At 35.0% G+C, this 18,812-nt stretch overlaps 2 protein-coding genes across 4 annotated transcripts; one reads left to right on the forward strand and one right to left on the reverse strand.

Annotated features, from left to right (window-relative positions):
• Positions 1-73: 73 nt before the first annotated feature.
• LOC128187326 (enhancer of mRNA-decapping protein 4-like) lies at positions 74-14,075 on the forward strand. 2 transcript variants are annotated; one of them, XM_052857726.1, is made up of 30 exons: positions 74-175; positions 474-569; positions 936-996; positions 1,151-1,243; positions 1,452-1,569; positions 1,958-2,063; positions 2,211-2,397; positions 2,935-3,100; positions 3,462-3,566; positions 3,703-3,812; positions 4,086-4,169; positions 4,380-4,475; positions 4,627-4,735; positions 4,889-5,060; positions 5,568-5,667; positions 5,978-6,072; positions 7,269-7,395; positions 7,716-8,256; positions 8,408-8,538; positions 8,871-9,041; positions 9,144-9,185; positions 9,361-9,430; positions 9,989-10,214; positions 10,651-10,806; positions 10,982-11,097; positions 11,290-11,455; positions 11,855-12,041; positions 12,398-12,614; positions 12,770-12,933; positions 13,297-14,075. In XM_052857726.1, the coding sequence occupies exons 2-30, from the start codon at positions 476-478 to the stop codon at positions 13,475-13,477; spliced, it is 4,191 nt and encodes a 1,396-aa protein (XP_052713686.1). In that variant the 5' UTR covers positions 74-175; positions 474-475; the 3' UTR covers positions 13,478-14,075. The 2 variants fall into 2 exon arrangements, with proteins under 2 accessions (XP_052713686.1, XP_052713687.1); XM_052857727.1 differs by lacking the exon at positions 74-175 and adding an exon at positions 215-360.
• A 140-nt stretch (positions 14,076-14,215) lies between these two features.
• Positions 14,216-18,260, reverse strand: LOC128187330 (uncharacterized). Of its 2 annotated transcripts, XM_052857730.1 has the most exons (6): positions 17,733-18,259; positions 17,131-17,180; positions 16,301-16,507; positions 15,835-15,988; positions 15,517-15,548; positions 14,216-15,396 (listed from the first exon to the last, which is right to left on the reverse strand). In XM_052857730.1, exons 1-6 carry the CDS (start codon positions 17,807-17,809, stop codon positions 15,068-15,070), a joined length of 849 nt encoding a protein of 282 aa, XP_052713690.1. In that variant the 5' UTR covers positions 17,810-18,259; the 3' UTR covers positions 14,216-15,067. The 2 variants fall into 2 exon arrangements, with proteins under 2 accessions (XP_052713690.1, XP_052713691.1); XM_052857731.1 differs by lacking the exon at positions 17,131-17,180 and having other exon boundaries at positions 17,733-18,260.
• Between the last annotated feature and the right edge of the window lie 552 nt (positions 18,261-18,812).

Genomic DNA, 18,812 nt, shown 5'->3' on the forward strand with positions numbered 1-18,812 from the left:
TGTACCTTTGTTCTTTCCCTAATAAATGCTAGTTAAAATAATTTTACTATTTTGATAGTCAAGCATTTCATTATATGTTTAACTGATACAGCTAAACATGCAACCATAATGTATGTTCTTATGTAACTTTACGGATTTTAGTGATATCTGTTCGGTCAAACCATTCTTGTCGCTGGTAAGATTTAATTTTTTTTACATATCATTCACTTCTTTTTAAACTTTGCAGTCTAAATAAGATTAACATGGAAGCTATTCAATAAATAACACTTTATTTTTTATACAAAATATTACGTCGGTGCGAGAAGAGTCGAAAGCCGCCATATTTGGATCATTATTCTATTATTGCTCTACTGTGTGCAAGTAAACAACGCAATTTTTTTAATAGTTAGTCAATGAAATAAATCTGTATTTGTTGTATAATTGAGTAGATGAAACTCTTAGAATATTTCACTGCTATTTTGATTTATTGACAGTCATGGATCACGGGGATAGCCCAGCGTCATCCCTTCAATCAACCGGCGACACAGGCCAGCTCTTGCAGGAATTGTTGAACCTCCAAAAATCAAACGGTACGTTATCAATAAAAAAATAAGAATGCTTATGTTGATCTGTTTTTACACTTTTCTAGCATGTCCCCAGCGTCATGTCTTTTTAATTTAACGTAATCTCATAATTACTTGGGGTAAAATAATCAGATATTCCGAATTTACTCTGTGTAGGGTTTAATCTTAAACTGATCGTTAGATAAATTCACACTATAATGACAATGTGTTTCATCAGGTTTAATTCTTCAATGTTATTAATATGTTTTTTCTAGAAAGCTGAACTCCTACTTTCATTATTATTAATAATCATAATCATTTAACGTTTATATTGCTAATCACATTGCCACAAAAAAAGTTTGAAAAAAACCTTGTAATTTGGTTTTATTACAGTTCTTTCTACTGGAAGTTTGAATATTCCACAAGGAACTACTTTGCATCACATTACAGAGAGGTAAAATTTTCATTTCATGTTTTTTAATTTATTTAAGTAAACTTCCTGTCTTATTTGTAACCTTTCTATTTGGATATAATAACAGTTTTAATGGCATTTTAAAATAAGTGATGGAATCTAAATAGGACAAGTATGAATGAAGAGATTTTTTCAGCACTGAGGTCCCTGGGTCAGGTGATGGAACAAATCCAACATTGGCAGAATTGATGATGACTATGTATGATAACCCAGTGCCCAGACAGCTGATGTAAGAGTCAAAGCAAGACCAATTAAGTATCAAGCAAAAATAATAATTCAAGAATAGTACAACTTTTCTCATGATTAAAACCAACTCTTTTTAAGTTTTAAAGTACATCTTACTCTGTGAATATAACACACGTTTGTTACAGAAATCATTTGTAGAGAGTTGCATTAATGAACATAATTCATGTTTTTTTTCTTTTTCTTTTATGTAGCACCCTCCAGGGAAGTGATACAGCCAACAGCTTTAGTGTTTATGGAAGAGAGGTAGAAATAATCACAAGTAAACCGAATGAAGCAGCAAGTTCTCAAGCCAAAACTGGAAGTAATAAGGTGAAGATCATGCTGAAAGAGGATATGCCTTTAACTATTAAATTTAGAGTATAACTTAGTTATAAATATTTGGGACTTAATCTTAGCATTTTCAATGCATTAATTTACAGGCTAACCCAATTTCAGCATTTAATAGTAATTCAATTTCACAGAATGCTAGATTGAGTAGAATTTTATTATTTTGTGACTTTAATTATTCCATCAAAAGATGCTCGATAGAGTCCATTAAGAAAACTAATTATGTAACAAAACCTGTCTATATATACTTTTAAAGAGGTTTTTTGCTGGAAAAAGCAAGTCATCAGATTATAAAATAATTGGAACACTCCCCAAATTTCAGTTAACAAACTATAGTTCCCAAATATGGAACTTTTATTTATATTTTTAGGTGAAAACTACCCCAGTAGTGAAATTTGAGTGGGAACCAGTGTATTATATTGGAAATTTGGTAACTCTGCACAGACTGAATGTCTATGCTGCATATTCACTGAGAGGTAATCTCCCATTTACCGCATACAAGTCTAATGCTTTCAATTATTGTCAGATAAGGCATGTAATGTTGTCTAAAGTAAAATTTAGAAATCAAAATAAAAGTTGAACAAAATGTTTTTTTGTATGTAAACTGAAGAATCTGTTAATAGGTAAATCTGGAGGTGTGGTTCGAATCATCAATAGGAAGACAGCGGAGCGGGCGTTATTGAAGGACCTGACGGGGAAAGTGGTAGACATAGCATTCGCTTACACAGATGATGTAATTCTGGCAGCTGTGGATGAAGTAGGAAATCTACTGGTTCACAGTGTCAGAGAGGGAGACGACAAAAAAATCCAGTATCCTTGTATAGAAAATTGTGTACACATTATCCCACAGTACTCAATATGCTGTGATCTTTCATTGTTGAAAAAAAAATTTCATACTAGCTTGCAACACACTGAATTTCCAATAGAAATTTAACAAATGGGATAGAAAGAGATTTATAAAAACAATTTTTCTAGGTCTTTGAAATTTTGAGGAGCCTATCAGCAATGTAACTTTTCATTGTACATATACAAGGCTATTCATGCATGTAGTGATTCAAAGTGTCCAAAAGCTTTTACCTGGAAATCAATAGGTACAATTTATATACATGTATTTCATAAAAAAATTGGAACTTCATGGTCAATGATTTCACCGCATTTCTTCTATTCGTAGTTACTAATTTTTTATGATACCTGTTCATAAGTTTTCAGGTGCCAAAGAAATAAAAAGGAATACTTAAGATATATCATCGTTTTTTATTTAGAAAATAATAGGTTAATAAAAACTATGAGACTTCAAAATTTCTAATTGTCATAAATGTTGAATATGATGTCCTTAAGTAAATTAAGAGTACAACTGCTCCTGAAGATTACCCGTCCCAGGGGAACCATTCCTACGGAGTACCACCGTGTCATCTGGTGTCCCTTCATCCCAGACGACTGTGATGATAGCTCCGTGACAGAGTCCTCCACACAGGACGCCTCCAGGGTCCTGGTCCTCACTCATGGAGAAAAGGTACTGTTTAATATCTATCTGGACATCTCATGTATGAAAAGCAGAAGTCTTGTTTGAACATGTTGGGAATAAAAAAGGAAGTATTCTATGCTAAACCTTGCACATATTGCACAATAAGATTAACATTTGCATTTTTTTTTCATAAATACATGAAGTACTGGTTTTTATTTGTTTTTACATATTTTAATTACCTAATTTTACAGTCATGTGGTTGCCCCTTTAAAGTCCTTAATTGGTCAATAAAAGAAATAGAGTCATTAGTATTTTAAGGAAAATATAATGAAACATTTGTGGAAGGGAGGCTTTAGATGTACATGTATATGCTAGTTTATAGACTGTAAAATTTGTGAACTGTTTGTAGTCAGAGATCTGGAATGTGGACATGGTGACGAGGGAGCATGGCAGTGGACCCCTGTCTGTGGATGATGTGGAGTTTGGGCTGATCAGAATCGACAGCCACACCAAGGCAAGTCTACAACAAATAGCTCATGTAAATCACATATTGATAAAAACATGCATTGACATTCTTTGATGACTTTTTAAGCATTGGTATGATTTATGAGGATTGGCGTAGGCATTATAGGAAAGGGTTTGCTTTGTAGGCTGTGATGGATGCTGCTTTCTCCCCGGATGGCACAGCTTTGGCCACGGCCAGTCTGGACGGAGAAGTCAAGTTCTTCCAGGTCAACATGAGCGAGAGCACCTCCCCAAGGTAGATAAAGCATTGGGCAGCTGAGTACTGGTATTGAACAATGCATATACACATACATAAGCATTGTAAGCATAGAAAAGAAAATTGGTTATTTTGTCTTTTTTGCATAATCAGGGACAGCAGTCGGAGAGACATGTACATGTACAAATACCTTACTTTTTGGTAGTATTAAATTTTTTTAATTAAAGGGAGTTACGAGTATGTGATAGGAATGTTGTATGAGTAAGAACTGTAGAAACTATGTAGACATTCCTTTATGTTTTTCCTCATTAGATGCCTACACCAGTGGAAGCCCCATGATGGGAAACCGTTATCCTCCTTGTTCTTCCTGGATGATCACAGGAATTCTAGTGCAGAGTAAGTATGGAAGTATCCAACAGCATTTTGTCAATGACAAATTAAACCAGTAAAATTTATGGAAATTATAAGAATGAAAATTCCATAAAGAACAAAAAAATACACCAAAATCACGTAACATCAACAATTAACAAAAAAAAGCACCGCAGACAGAATCACAGTGCTTAATGATGTTAGGAAATGCAGTTAATATCTGCGCTCTACCTGTAGTACTCAGTTCTGGAGGTTTGCTGTGACCGGTGCCTGTAACAATCAGGAAATCAAAATCTGGAGCTGTGAGTCTTGGGTGTGTCTCCAAACCTTAAGGTAGGCTCAGATTGAGAGATGGTTTCATCAAACTGCTCAGATATTGTGGAATTGTGTAAATTCATCGGGTACAATTTTTGAAGATGTTATAAAAATTGAAGTTCAGTGAAAAGGCATCCAATGTGGGTTTATCTTGAATGATTACTTGCAGGTTCATGTGTCCTCCAGATCTCCCCACAAACTTCAGTGCAGAACCCTGCATGAAAGCTGGATTGGATTTGAGTGCTAAGTACCTAGTGCTTTCTGACATTAAAAGACAGGTAATATTTGATGTTTCATGTGCTATAACAATATTTACTCTAGCCACTCATCAGTTTAAAAGTGCCATTCTTGGCACTGCAGTTTTATTGAATAAGAGCCTTTCTTTAGTTTTGTTGTTCTCATGTTAACATCTGAAGTACTTTTTCCTGCAGGTGCTGTATGTTTTACAAATTCACCAAGATTCAGCAGCAAACACTGCCCATGTGAGCTCTGTGTCTGAGTTCCTGCTGGCTCAGACTTGCCTGAGCTTTGCCATTCTAGACGCCAGCAAGAAAAAGTTCAAAAAGGTCACGGAAGAGTCTCATATGGATGATATTACAACTGGTATGACATATTTACACATTTTATAAAATAAACAAATTCACATGTACATACAGTGTAGTTCTAATCTATCAATATACAGGTTGTCAAACTTATTTGGTTTTCTTGCATTTCAATTGCGTATCTCTCACAGGGGTTACTGTAAAACAACTTTTAATTGCAACATTTTTATTTCGCGATTTACTTCGGATAAACTGATTCGTGACGACTAATGTTCATAGTAATGGCCAAGTCTTATCCAGACTCATGTTGTTATAGCAAGCAAAAGACAAGGACTTGTTTGTGGAGAGAAATATTCACCATGACGAGGCTCTCATGAACCTTGCAAAAATTTCTCGCATGCAAATGAAAGTTGGTGTACAGTAATGTGTATTTAAGTTTATAGGCATGTACAGTGTATTAAAATTTTTAACTCTAAATGCTGGTGTTTTACAATGTTCAAAATAAAAGGACAATTTATGCATTCTGTGGAGTATTTTACATACTGAGTATTGGTCGTATTGTTTGTAGGTGAGTTGGACAGGGAGGAAGGAGGAGAGGACTCGGAACACAAACAGGAAGTGCCCACGGCCTCAGGGATACAGATCAAGCTCTACACTGTCCACCCCAAGTATGAAGCAAACTTATAATTACACTGTCAATCTACTTAGCATGGACCACTTTTTAAAACAAAAAAAGGATCTGATTGCAAAGTTAATGTTTTGATACCTGACAGTTAAAATTTCTTTGGACAATCATGTTGACTTCTTTATTTCTGAACTACAATTTACAAAATGAATAATTTCATAAAACAACATACTGGTATATGTTCATAAGTAGAGATTATTGATGGATTTAATGTATACTGATACCTATGTGTATCAAAGTCGAAGGATATATTGGCATGTTTACAAGTACAATGTACCTGTCCCTTTTCTTAGAGCCCTGCAGGAGTTGCTGATACGATTCCGTCCCGAGTCCACAGCTCCCCCCGCGGCCACCCCATCAGTGAGCACCATCTCACATGATGACACAGGTAAGACAGGTATTCACGCTCTGACCACTGTCCACTCCATTCAGATATAAGATCCTATTGTCATTTCATTGTCATCTTTGTTCTCATTTTATTCTTGTAAATCTATATGATTTACTTCATAATGAATAATTTTCGTAAAGTTTTTATTTTGTTCATCCTTTTTTTTGTCTATATTAACTTTTCTTTACCTTTGTGAATTTCCAATGTTTTCCAAACCATTCTTGCTTTTCATTTCCTATAAAGGACGAAAGAAGAAGGGTAAAGCGTGCTCTTGTTGATTTATGTTAATGTAGTGCTGCACACAAAATATTATTGCAAAATACCTATATATTTGTTCTAAAAATTATACATCAATACAAATAGCTAAGCTATAAAGAAATTAAGTTTTAATACTTGAAATTTAGTAACTTATTTCATCATGAGATTTGTAGCATGTCATGGTTTGTGTTGGTGACAGGGTTTTAGGAAGTCCAAGGATGTGTGATGAATGTTGACCTTCCACTGTTATTTGTCCCAGTCATTGTGTAGCTCAACACCTGTATCAGCATCTGTGGCATACATGTACACTGTATATATATTTGGTTTCTTCCTTTCACAGTGTCAATTTCCCAAAATAAATGTGGATCTCTGTAATTCTGTTATCCCCCATTGATTTTCCAATCCCTTTGTCATGTACAAAATATGTGCACTGTGGCCAAAACTTTCTCATAAAGTGGGACATATTTACTTACTGGTACATGTATCACCATTTGTCTCAGGGAGACTTTAACTTGATTTTTCTGAATATGCGTATGGTTTGAAAAAGTTTTACTCCTTCTGTTACAAATGAATGCAAAACGCTAAATGAATTTGATGCATTAATGTAGCGTGTAAGAACCTATTTCCTTTATTTGTCCAAATCAATATCTTTTCATATTTATACATTCTTTATTTCTCTTTATCCACTTCAGATTCCCCATAACGTATTGTAATAACTTTTAAAAAGCCTTATGTCAATCATATCCTACCACCTGATTCAGATCCTGTACAATATAATTCAATAAATCATCATGTTTCTTTAAATGTACTGTACCTGCATGTATCATGTATAACAGAGAGTGAAAGATTTGCTATGTATATAGTGTAAACTCTGTAACTTTGATAGGGTGAAGTGTTTGCTATGTGTTTAGTGTACTTTCCTTTGTATTACTCAACAGGACTCCAGGATGCCTTGTCTGACATGAGCTTTAGTCTGGACAGCAGTCGGATAGACAACAACACATCTCTACAGCAGGAACAGCCCGTCCTACTCACCCCCGAAGCTTTCTCTACCACCAGTCCAAGGTAGTCTACTTGATTATCCTAATTTGTAGATGATGTGATTTGGTACTGGATTATCGATGTATGTTTTGTTTATATTGTATACTTAAGGCTTTAACCATGGTTTCAAACAGTGCTCTCTCTTGGTTATCTTGAAACGGCATTGATTTGTTGAATTATGTTATGTCAACTTTGAAATGGAGTTTACTACAAGTGCTTCAATTATGATGTTTCAAGTAGTGCTCTCTTATGGTATCCAGATGAAGGCTTATATACAGTTCTTAGTAAATTTGATTCTACATGTACCTATTGTAATTGCAGTATACAACTTTCTGTATTTTCAGAAAAGATCTGTCCTCCACTGATCCTGTAAGAGCCAGTGGATCAAGCACCAGTAGCCTCACCCAAGTCACAGGACTGAATGAAGAAATGTTCTCCCCCCACAGCTCTGGGGATCAGTCAGTCTTGTCTGAGGGTAGTACGATTACCCAGACCCCAACAGAGAAGGAGGACCCCTCATCTGGAAGATACTCACACGATCTGACTCCAACCAAACTCCCCCCGACTGGAGAAAGTCTGACTAGTATAGCCGAAATCACCACAGAGGATAAGCCCTCTGCTTTACAGAAAGTGTGTGTGGACGATTTGTTTGATAGCACTCGACAGAGCTTGGGACAGACTCTGAACAGTACTGACTCATCAACCAGGCAATCCATAGAAAACACTAGCAGCACCACAGGGTTCGAGGTAGGTCAGTTGGGAGCACAGAAATTGTCCACAATGAAGGAGTCATATGATGAAAATGACGAGGAAGTGGCTGAAGTTTTAGGGGAGTCCTACAAAGAAGAGGTTGAGGAGGAGGAGGAAGTAGAAGAAAGCTTGGAGGTAGGTGGTGTGCAATGCTAGCTAGCCTGTACGTGTGGGTGAAAAAACAATTTTTTACCTAGAGAGTAGAATGAATTGATGGAATGAAAAGTTGTTAAGTAAACTGAATTAATGGAGAAGTTATGAAGTTTTTTGTAACATTACCAAACAGGATGGCCCACAAAGCACACAGCCCTTTGAGGAACACAGTGGTGACATGGAATCAGATCCAATGCCCACCTCCTGGCCTAAGCCACCTGATGTCAGAACTGAGACTCAGGAGATGGAGGACATACAGAATGAGTAAGATACAGAATATCTAGATACTGTAAAAATGGTTATTTATGCCAGTGGTAAATATGTGTTTTCTATGGTCAAACAATACCTGTGGGTATGAAATGCGCCAATATTTAACATACATGCGGGACTTATTTATGCAGATTTTAGCTTACTGCATACCTAGTGTAAATTTCCCCCAAGCGTAAATAACTACTTTTACAGTAACTTGTCAGGCCCTTAACATGCTGTATATGTAGACATCAGGTTTTCTGTAAGATTTCCACAAATAAATTAACACATAAATGAATCAACTTCTGAATGTAGAACTAACATAATTCGTTTTTATGTTTGTGTAGAGAAGTTTACACCGAAGATGACGATGTTCAAGTGGAAGAAGAGGAAGAAGAATCCAAGGCAGAGAACTATGACAAAGATGAAGAGGCAGGCAATGATATGGATAACTTACAGGAAGGAAGTAGTGAAGAGATTGAGGAACAAATAGAGGAAGCAAGTGAAGAATTACAGAGGTAAAGCCTGCACATTACATGTATGTAGCTGAATGGTGTATGGTGTTTATGATTGATTGTGATGAGATGTTGTAAATTTGTCTGACATTTTTTATCTTGTAGTCCCAAAGAAGCACCAGTTGCTATTCCAGTTGCCAAAGCTAGGTACAGCAGTCATGTACATATGTTTTTTGTAACATCTTTCTGAAGATTCAACAGATTCATTGATTTCTAGCACTGGGTCACTGTTTCCTCCTTTGATATTGGGCTTAGAAAGATGAAATTCATAAATTTTTAATCTTTTATTGAAAGACATGTATTTTGATTTTTATCAAATCAGGGAAATCATCAAAGAGATTCACACCAGAGAAGTTATAAGAGAAAATGTGGACAAAGATGCCATTAATGCTGTAAGTAATGCAAAATGTACTGTATAATCTTTATTTTACTTGAGTACATAATTCCACAATTATGCGGTTTTGCATCAAATTGCGAAAATATAAAATTGTGAACGTTAAATTTTTATCATAGTTTATTATTGTTTGTCTGTCTTTAAAATAATAGGGAGATTTTAAAATCTGCAAGATTTGCTTCTCTTCATTTTACTGGATTATTAATTTCTTGCATTTAATTAGGAATCTGTAGTGTCCATCATATTATATTCCAATAATTTGCATCGATTTTATGCATGTATGATTAAACACAGTTACAAAGAACATGCTTATTACGAATAGTCAGTCTCACTTCCCTAATCTTAGAAATGTTTTATGAAATTATTGAATATTGCAAATAACGTTGATTTCAAATCAAAATTGCTTGTTCTTGGAACTTAGTAGATCATATTTACAAAGAATTAAGATCACTTGTTCCCAATACTAGTGCTTTGCTATAACAGTGTCTAACTTTATGTCGTATTATGCTATCTGATAGAGTATCTTTTGCACATTTCTGTTTGTGTGTTTATCCAGCTGAATGAGAACATCCAGAGTATATTGGCGGTGCTGGAGGCCCAGAACTCCAAGATCGAGTCCCTACAGTACCAGCTAGTCGAGCAACAGGAGTTTCACCGACAGCAGGTAGAGAGCGACGCGGTACCTCAACAGCCTCAGAACATAGAGGAACACCTGGGCAAACTGGAGGGCATTGTCACCTCACGGGTCGAGAGAATGTTCACACAGCACACACAGAAAGAGAGTATCCTTGTCATGGATTTATATACTGTGGAATCATTAGAATTTGTGATTGCTCAATTTTCGTGGTATTCAAAATTATAAATTATATTATTACTCATCATGAAAGATTTAGTTTTCCTACTGACACTAAAAACCAATGCATCTACAAAAAACATCCTATCAAATAAGCAGAAATCTGAAAATCCAAGAAAATTGGCCCCCATGTAATTAAATGATTCTACAGTACAAAAGAATATACTTATTGTTGGGATCAATTTTTTAGCTGAAGCTTGTTCAACATTGTGGGTACTGGTGATCACAGTTTGTTTGATAGAGATAGGGAATTTTCGTTCACAAGTGCCCCACTCTGCTGAGCAGGCTTCTGCACTCAAAGAAAAACAGGGGAAGAGAAATTTGAAGAATCTTTTCATTGTGATATTTCCTTAGTGAGATTTTAGATCAAAGAGTTAGGGAACTAATACAGCAGTCGGAGCAGAGAGATAAACAGAGGCAGGACAGACTGCAGCAGATCTTGATACAGACCATGAACAATGCGGTGGCCAGTAACATGGAGAAACAAGTGCGTCAGGAGATGGCCAATACCATCCTCCCTAGTATGTACTGATTGGGCTGCTTATCAACACACAGTTTTTAGTGTATTCAAGTACACTCACAATGTCTGTGTCTACATTTATTGGCTTTATTTTGTTCTGAAGTATATGTTCAAAGCTGATATTAGGAACTCTTGAATGTCAAAATACACCTGTGTGTATGTGGTCTTCATTTCAGGTGTTACAAGGATATTGGAGCCTGTGAAGGAACAGATGCACCAGGAAATCGCCCAGAAATTGACAGCTACTGACTCCATTATCAGGGACAGCATAGGGAAGATGGTCAGGTCCAAGGTAGTGATCACAACTTATGAAATATTGTATATAAGTTGGATAGGGAAATGGTCTTCTTCATACTTAATAAATGTGTTGTAATTGTTGTGAAAAAGTTTTTTTTAAATTTCATAATACGTGTACATCCATCTAAATGTTACTGCATGCATTTTAAGAGCAAGCCATTCCAAATATGTTGTATTAAATTTTCAGCAAACAATAGAAGCTTTGGGAGTTGCTGCTGGAAATGTGTTACAGACCCCAATACAGCTGGCCTATCGGGAAGCCTTCCAGAACATTGTTGTGCCCAGTTTTGACAGAGCCATGCAGAACATCTTCCAACAAGTCAATGAGACTTTTGTGAAAGGAACAAAAGAAAGTATGTCCAAATAGTAGACCCATTTTTTCCACTCAGTATTTTTGTTGTTGTATTTTTGTGGAGGTTTTTTTACATTTAGAGTACCACTTCAATTTTATCTGAAAAACATTATGCGTGTACAATAGATTGCATCTAATGTACATAATATATGTTAGATTATTTACTAGATAAAATCAATGGTACATGAACATTTACAATTACATGTAGTGTTGTATAATTATCTTTTCTAAAACAAAAGTTGATGTTTTTGCGAAATGTTTTTCAAATTTTGATAAAATGAATCAAGAGTCGTACCTGTGCAGTAATGCTCTGTATATATTGTAATTGGTTTCTTATAATTTTGATTAATAATAAAGATTCATGTACATGTACAGTATTGTGATTTTTCTGTTTTCTCAGCCACCAGACATCTAGACACTCATTTGAATGAGATCCGTGAGAAGCATGTGGAAGCGCGTGACCCAATCATTGCCCAGCTGCGTAAACTGACGGACAGCTTCCAGTCCTCGGCAGACTCCATACAGCAGCAGGTCCTGTCCACACTACAGAGCAGAATCAACGCAGAAATCCAGTCCGCTCTCTCCAAGTAATTCCTTTCAGTTCAGATATTCACAGAATAATGCATTTTTAAAGGTTGAAAAATGATGCATGTATTGAGTTTCAAAAAGGATAGGTACAATTGTTGCTGTAATTGAAGTTGTAAGAACAGGTCTTCTAAGATGGAATGATAATTTGTTTTCGATTACTATATTGAAAGTCAAGTGTGATTGTTATGTCCTTTGATCTAAAGCTATTTGATACTTTATATTTTTTGATAACTATTTACCGTACATGATCAATAAATCTTTCAGTGAAAGGTTAATTTCACTAACAGTCAGTACATGTAATAGATTTGCACCAGTGGTAAACTCCAGAGTTATAGAGAGTGTGCTTCCATTGTAGTCTTGAGGAGACAATAGTGCGGTACGTCAGACAGGCGGTAAAGGAAGAGGTCAGTATAGCAGTCAGAGAGCAGGGTGCCAGCATCAGTGACAGCGTCCTACTGGCCATGAGATCAGGGGCAGTAACTCCTGTCCAAGTCACCCCCGACCCCCATCAAGTCCAAACTCAAATCCTGAATCTCCTCAGACAGGGCCAGCTTAATACAGCATTCCAGCAGGTATCCAGATACTTAAACTCGTACATAATTTGGGGTTTACATTATATACATGTACACTGTCATGTTGAAATTGCAAAAAAAAAATTAAATTCTGGGTTTTTTTTATGTGTAATGTAGATGTTGGTAAATCAGACATTTTTTAATGAATATTTTAGGCACTGTCAGCATCCAATCTGGACCTGGTTGTGTTTGTGTGTGAGACAGTCAATCCTTCCCAGGTGTTCAATCAAAGTCCTTGCCCCCTACAACAGCCAGTTCTTCTGTCTCTCATCCAACAGCTGTCAGCTGACATAGGAAACAACACAGAACTCAAACATAAGTATGTACATGTGTTAAGTACAGTCATTTGTTTCTTATATCAGTTTGTTTATAAATTCAATTGGATTTATCCTTCCTGTAAATGGTCTAGGAGATCATGAATTGGTTTATGAGCAATCCATAATATTTTTCATGATCTCAATGTTTCATACCTCATTAAGATTAAAAACATGTACGGTACTCATTTAATGAGGAATAAGTATGGTGAATAAATGTTTTGTACATATTCAAGATTAAATTTAAAGAAGATTTTAAGTGAAGATAGAAATAGCATGCAGATGTCAATTTTTTGTGTATACAATTTGGATTGGATAACTCTGTTTGAATGGACAGTTTGTTTATCTTTGTTATTTGTTTGTGCCAGGTATTTGGAGGAAGCTGTGATGAATTTGGACACCTCAAACCCTGTAACCCAGGGTCACATGAGGGGAGTTTTAATTGGACTTATCCAGAAACTGAAGACCTACATAACCGCCCACCCCAACGACAAGACAACGCGGTCCTTACGCATGTTACAAATGGCTTCTGAATCATTGCTCAAATGAAAAGGGAGCCGTCATCATTTCTAGTTATTCACGGCATTCATTTTGTTAAAATGTTGTACTTCAAAAAACGAGTGCTCCAGTTCTTATTTGTTCAAGGATATTTCAAATAGAAATTCTGTAGTTTATCTTCTTACAATTAAACCCCCCCAGTTTTAGAGAAAACATGATTAGACTATTAGTCTAGGGCTTTCAGTTTTTCCTGCTGTCTACAAGAATGCAAAATTAGTTTAAATGTAAAACAATTATTAGATTTAAAGTCTTTTAATGAATTTGTAAAGAAGTAGTTTAATTATTCAGTGTAAGAATATAGCCAGTAAATATACAAGTTATTTACTCTAAGTTGATATAGAACAGATATTCTGTATTTTTGTACAACAGAAAAAAATTCCTTTAATTCCATTCTTTTTACATGGTCATCATCTGATGATACAGATTGAATTATTCATGGGGGAAAGAAAAACTTAAGGAACAAAACAAAAATATTTACGTGTTAAAAAATATTCCTAATGGAGCTTTTTATATAATTAACTTTTCTATGAAAAGCAAATAGACCATTTATACCATATCATTTTATGGAATGGGCGTGTCCTTTTTAATTCCATCATATGAAGTTTTGCCTCCTACCAAATAGTGTTGTGCTTTTATATCATTATATTTTTTTTGGCAACACTTTATAAGGAAGAACATATGTGTACAATGTAATAAGGTGTAATTGAAAATTGAATGTTAGTGTCTGTAGAGAGAAATCATTAGGAAGAGTAGAGTGAATGATTCAAGTTGTTCTGTAAACATCAAATAATGTTTACACGTTTCTGTCTTTAACTGTGATAAATTACAATTAATCTAAAAAAAATTGTCTTTGTGGTTTTTATTTTTAAAAAGTTTTTATTATATTATTGATTTTAGTTAATCTGAAAGATATCCTTGGATGAAGAGCTTTCGAGTTTTCAACGAATCTCATTGTTCCTTACCGTTTTATCTTTCAAGACATTTTATTCAAGAGTAGTTGGCAAATTATATAAATATTTGTTTAGCATATACAATATACAAATAACATTTTTAAGTTAAGTTACAACAACAACAACAACAAAAGGATTTTCAATTTAATTTGCAACATCAACATCTTTACTTAGATCTCTCCGATGATAAAGGAATTTAATAACAGAGAGATACTGCATAGTTAGAATCGCCACAAACACCAGTGTATAAATATCATAACCGTTTTGATCGTCATAATACAAAATTCAATCTGGACACCTTTCAGTTGATCTTCAAAAATCATCATCGCACCATTGCATTGCTAAGTACATAGATTACATGCACCTATGTGTTCATTATACTCATCAAGATATTTTTTAGCATAATCGCACGTTTCACTGTACTTTATCGAAATTGTCCAGCCTTGTATTGAATCGGATCCCCATGCAATTCAAGCAACACTAATTATCCAACCATCAACCGTCTTCTCCCTTACTACTTTAGTTACACCCCATTCAAGCTGATATTATTTCGGTAACTGCTAATTCGATATGGTAATGCTTTTGATGAAGTATTAACACATGCTTATTTTCAGAGCACTGATATTTTTGATTAAATACAAGTTTCTAAGAGTATAGGCTTCGTTATATCATTAGAATCCTCATTATCGTCACAAGATTCCTGAATGTCTGCTTTGGTTTCCTCCCCAGTATTCACTATAGGAGTCAAATAATTGTCAGATTCCTTACTATTATCACTCTCACTGCTAGTATGCTCTTTTTTGCTGTGGAGGGATACGGAGGGACTACTTTTCCCCTCCTCCGCCTCGTCATAGTGAACACTGGCATATATCCTGACTGACCTTTCACTGATCGTCAGATAAGAATGCGCGTCGTTATTTTCTTCATCAGCTTCTTGAACTTCTTCGCTTGGTTTTGTACCTATTATCATTTCAATGAGAAAAGTTAATAAAAAGTGTTCACTTGACAGTTTTTTATTTGCGATCTCTTTTTAAAAAAAATATTAATATTTATTATCTAAATACTAAATATGTATCTTACCTATTTGATATGTTTTAGCTTTCGAATTTCGCCTACAAAAAAGCATTTTCTTGGTGAAATAAAATCGCATTCTGTTGCGTGACATTATAAAACTTAACAACATATGCATAATAGTTTATATGAATTTTGTGTTATGTTTTTGTGCAGATCGAGATACATTGCTTTAAAAAACTTTGGAAAAAAAACATTTAAAAAAATGATAAGCATATTTCAAAGTAAATTGTAGGTACTATACTATAAAATACAAGACTGTATTTATGGCAAGATTTTCCAAACCACAGACAAAACGATGATTTCTAGCAAACAAACTCCAATTACCTCACTAGGAAACAGACACAGGACTTGCATGAGATGACCACGACCACCAGTAACGATACCAGTACAATCACTATGACCTGTAGGGTCATCGACTGGTCCGTATCGGATTTCGGATCGGGTGGAGCCTTATCACTCGTTTTATATTGTGTGCTATCTACGGACAAAATACACAAATGTTATAACATGTGAAAAACAATATGAAATGTTAAGTTTTAGACTGAGAATCCATATTTTACTTCATAAAACTTGAATCTCATTATTCATCATTCATCCTCCATGATTTGATAAATTAAAAAAAAAACCCAAAACATGAATCAATATTTGAGGTTGATTTCGCGCAAGTTATAGCCTTTTTGCCAAATGGATTTGAGAGGATTTTCGAGATTTTTATCTATTTCTTCCTTCGTAAACATTGGATAAACTATTGAAGAACTGTCACATGCCATTATATATGAATATATATTACCTGAATTCATTGAAGTATAGTTATAAATTCTTGCTGTTGATTGGCTTAGAGTGGTCGGTGATAGGGTTGTTGTAACATTTGTACACCCTACTGCGGGGTCACACACCTCGTCCCCGGTACAGTAACACTGGTGGTAGCAGTTCAGCCCGTAGGTACCCGTGGAGCACACCTGGGAGCAGTTACACCCGTATCTACCCATCTCACACGCTGCAAGAAACAGCTGAATGTATTGCTTGACAATTTCATACTTCCATATATAAAGTAATATTATCGGGTTGCCGTGTCAAATTGCAGGTTATTTGGATTGGAAGTGCAAAGCTGTTCCAATTAAAATTCGTTTTTTAATCTTTTAGCAACGAAATCTTATTGATAATAAGTGGATGGAAGTACATTATTACTGTGGAAATTGAGACAACACATAAAAATACGCGATACAAAGTTACTGTAAAGCATAAGATGTATTTTTTCGGGTTCTATGCATGGATAATATTAACTTATACCAAATTAAACTTTATAATTTATATCTAACGTCATCTTTCAGCTGTTTGCTTGTTCCTTTCTTTTAGATTTTGATTACATTTACCGTAAATATATGTAAATCGTGTTACTTCAAAGTATTACGATAGACAACGGAAATGTTGATGAAACTACATGTACTCAAGGTGTTCCTTTACTGGAACATGGTCTTGATTGCAACTCTTTCTTTCTTGAGGTAAATAAAGATAATGATAAAGAATCAAACTTGCTGAAGCGGACTATGGGAAAGTGTAAAATCGTTTCTTGGTCTTTATCCAGTAACGGTTGTATTTCAATCAAAGGTAAACACTTACGTTCACATTTTGAAGGCCCAATTTTAAAGTTAGCTTCACACGAATATGGCCTACAATTGAGATTGATTTCTATAAAAATGATATAAAATACCAATGGGTAAGATGATGTCTGTAAAAATGGATAATGCGAAAAAATGTAGTCTCTAAATGACAGACTTAAATATGCAAAGTTGCACCTTAATACAGGTCCTAGCAATCACTGTAAATAATGACAAGATACAAAAGTTTACTCTTACATGTATTCAAATGTGAATTATTAATGATGAATACAAGACCGTGGCTTTCATGGTTTACGACATAGTGCACATTAATGAATCAAAGAAATACAAACATTTTTGACATAGTTTCAATGTGCAAATTCCTAGTAGTGAAAATGATCAAGAATAAATTTGTTTAAGAGCCAGATTTCCGTCCTTGATAACATTAGCAACAACATGACAATATCATAATGAGAGAGAGAGAGAGAGAGAGAGAGAGAGAGAGAGAGAGAGAGAGAGAGATGCACAACATAGACGCTATCGTGTCGACATTACAAAATATATTGGTTACAGATCAAGTTTCAACTTCTCATATATATTCATAAGACAGATTAAAGTGCTTACCACTGATTGGTGGTGCACTCCCCATCAGCAGACTGGACCATTTTGAAGAGCAGTGCAAACACCACGCAACTCGGCATCCCTATCTTTCCCAGGCCAAACTATCCTGGTTTGCATTTGAAGACAAGATTCAGCTGAATCGCAAATTGTTATGAATTAGAGTATAAGTTGCAGAATGGTAAGAATCAATTGAAAATGTACTTTGTCTGTCATGTACTTCCTGGAAGTATTTAATTGATGTTTTATTTCAAAATTTGTGAAAATATGTATTTCCTTTGTTCAACCTCTGGATTCGCACGGAAGTACTTTATTACGGGTTATATCTATAATCTGTTTTTATGTTACGCAGTAACAACGTGTTTGTTAAATTGCAGAGTACTGACAATTATCAGGAATTTACTTTCACGTTCTTGAATACACAAAATCTATCAGAATTAAGCAATCTTTCACAACCGAGGTTTGGTATATTGGAGAAATGCAGTACAATAGTCTGGCAGCAATAGAAACATTATTTGTATGTTTCAAGACAATTTTTAAAAATCATTTTGTTGTATGGGTTTTAATATATGCGACAAAAAATATAAGAAATTGAAAAGTGCTTTTTAAAATAGTTTATGCTTTTACTGGAATTTTTGAAACTCTTTGATACTTTTACTGAAATTTTCGAAACTCTTGGATGCTTTTACTGAAAGTTTCGAAACTCTTTGATGCCTTAACTGAGATTTTAGGAACTATTTGATGGACATATACCTGACATTTACAATAGATTCGTAAAAGTGTTGGGGCATTTGATAGCGTCGACCGATTTGGACGCGGTATAGCCCCGGGTTCGAGTCTAGTCTGTCGCTATCGCGGTAACATTGTAACCTTTGGCAAGTTACTTTACACTATACTGGTGCACTCTCTCAAAATAGGAACCTGGCACATGAGACAGCTGGTTATTGCCTGACGTCATGACGTCAGGCATATCTAAGGTTTAAAAATTACATTCTCCGAAACAGTGTAGACAATGGGATCAAGCAATATCATGATATTTCACAAAAAAGATCATTAACCGATGCATGTGTAAGGTATCAGCATTTA

The sequence above is a fragment of the Crassostrea angulata genome, chromosome 6, assembly GCF_025612915.1.
Source record: "Crassostrea angulata isolate pt1a10 chromosome 6, ASM2561291v2, whole genome shotgun sequence".
Classification (NCBI taxonomy): Eukaryota; Metazoa; Mollusca; class Bivalvia; order Ostreida; family Ostreidae; genus Magallana; species Magallana angulata.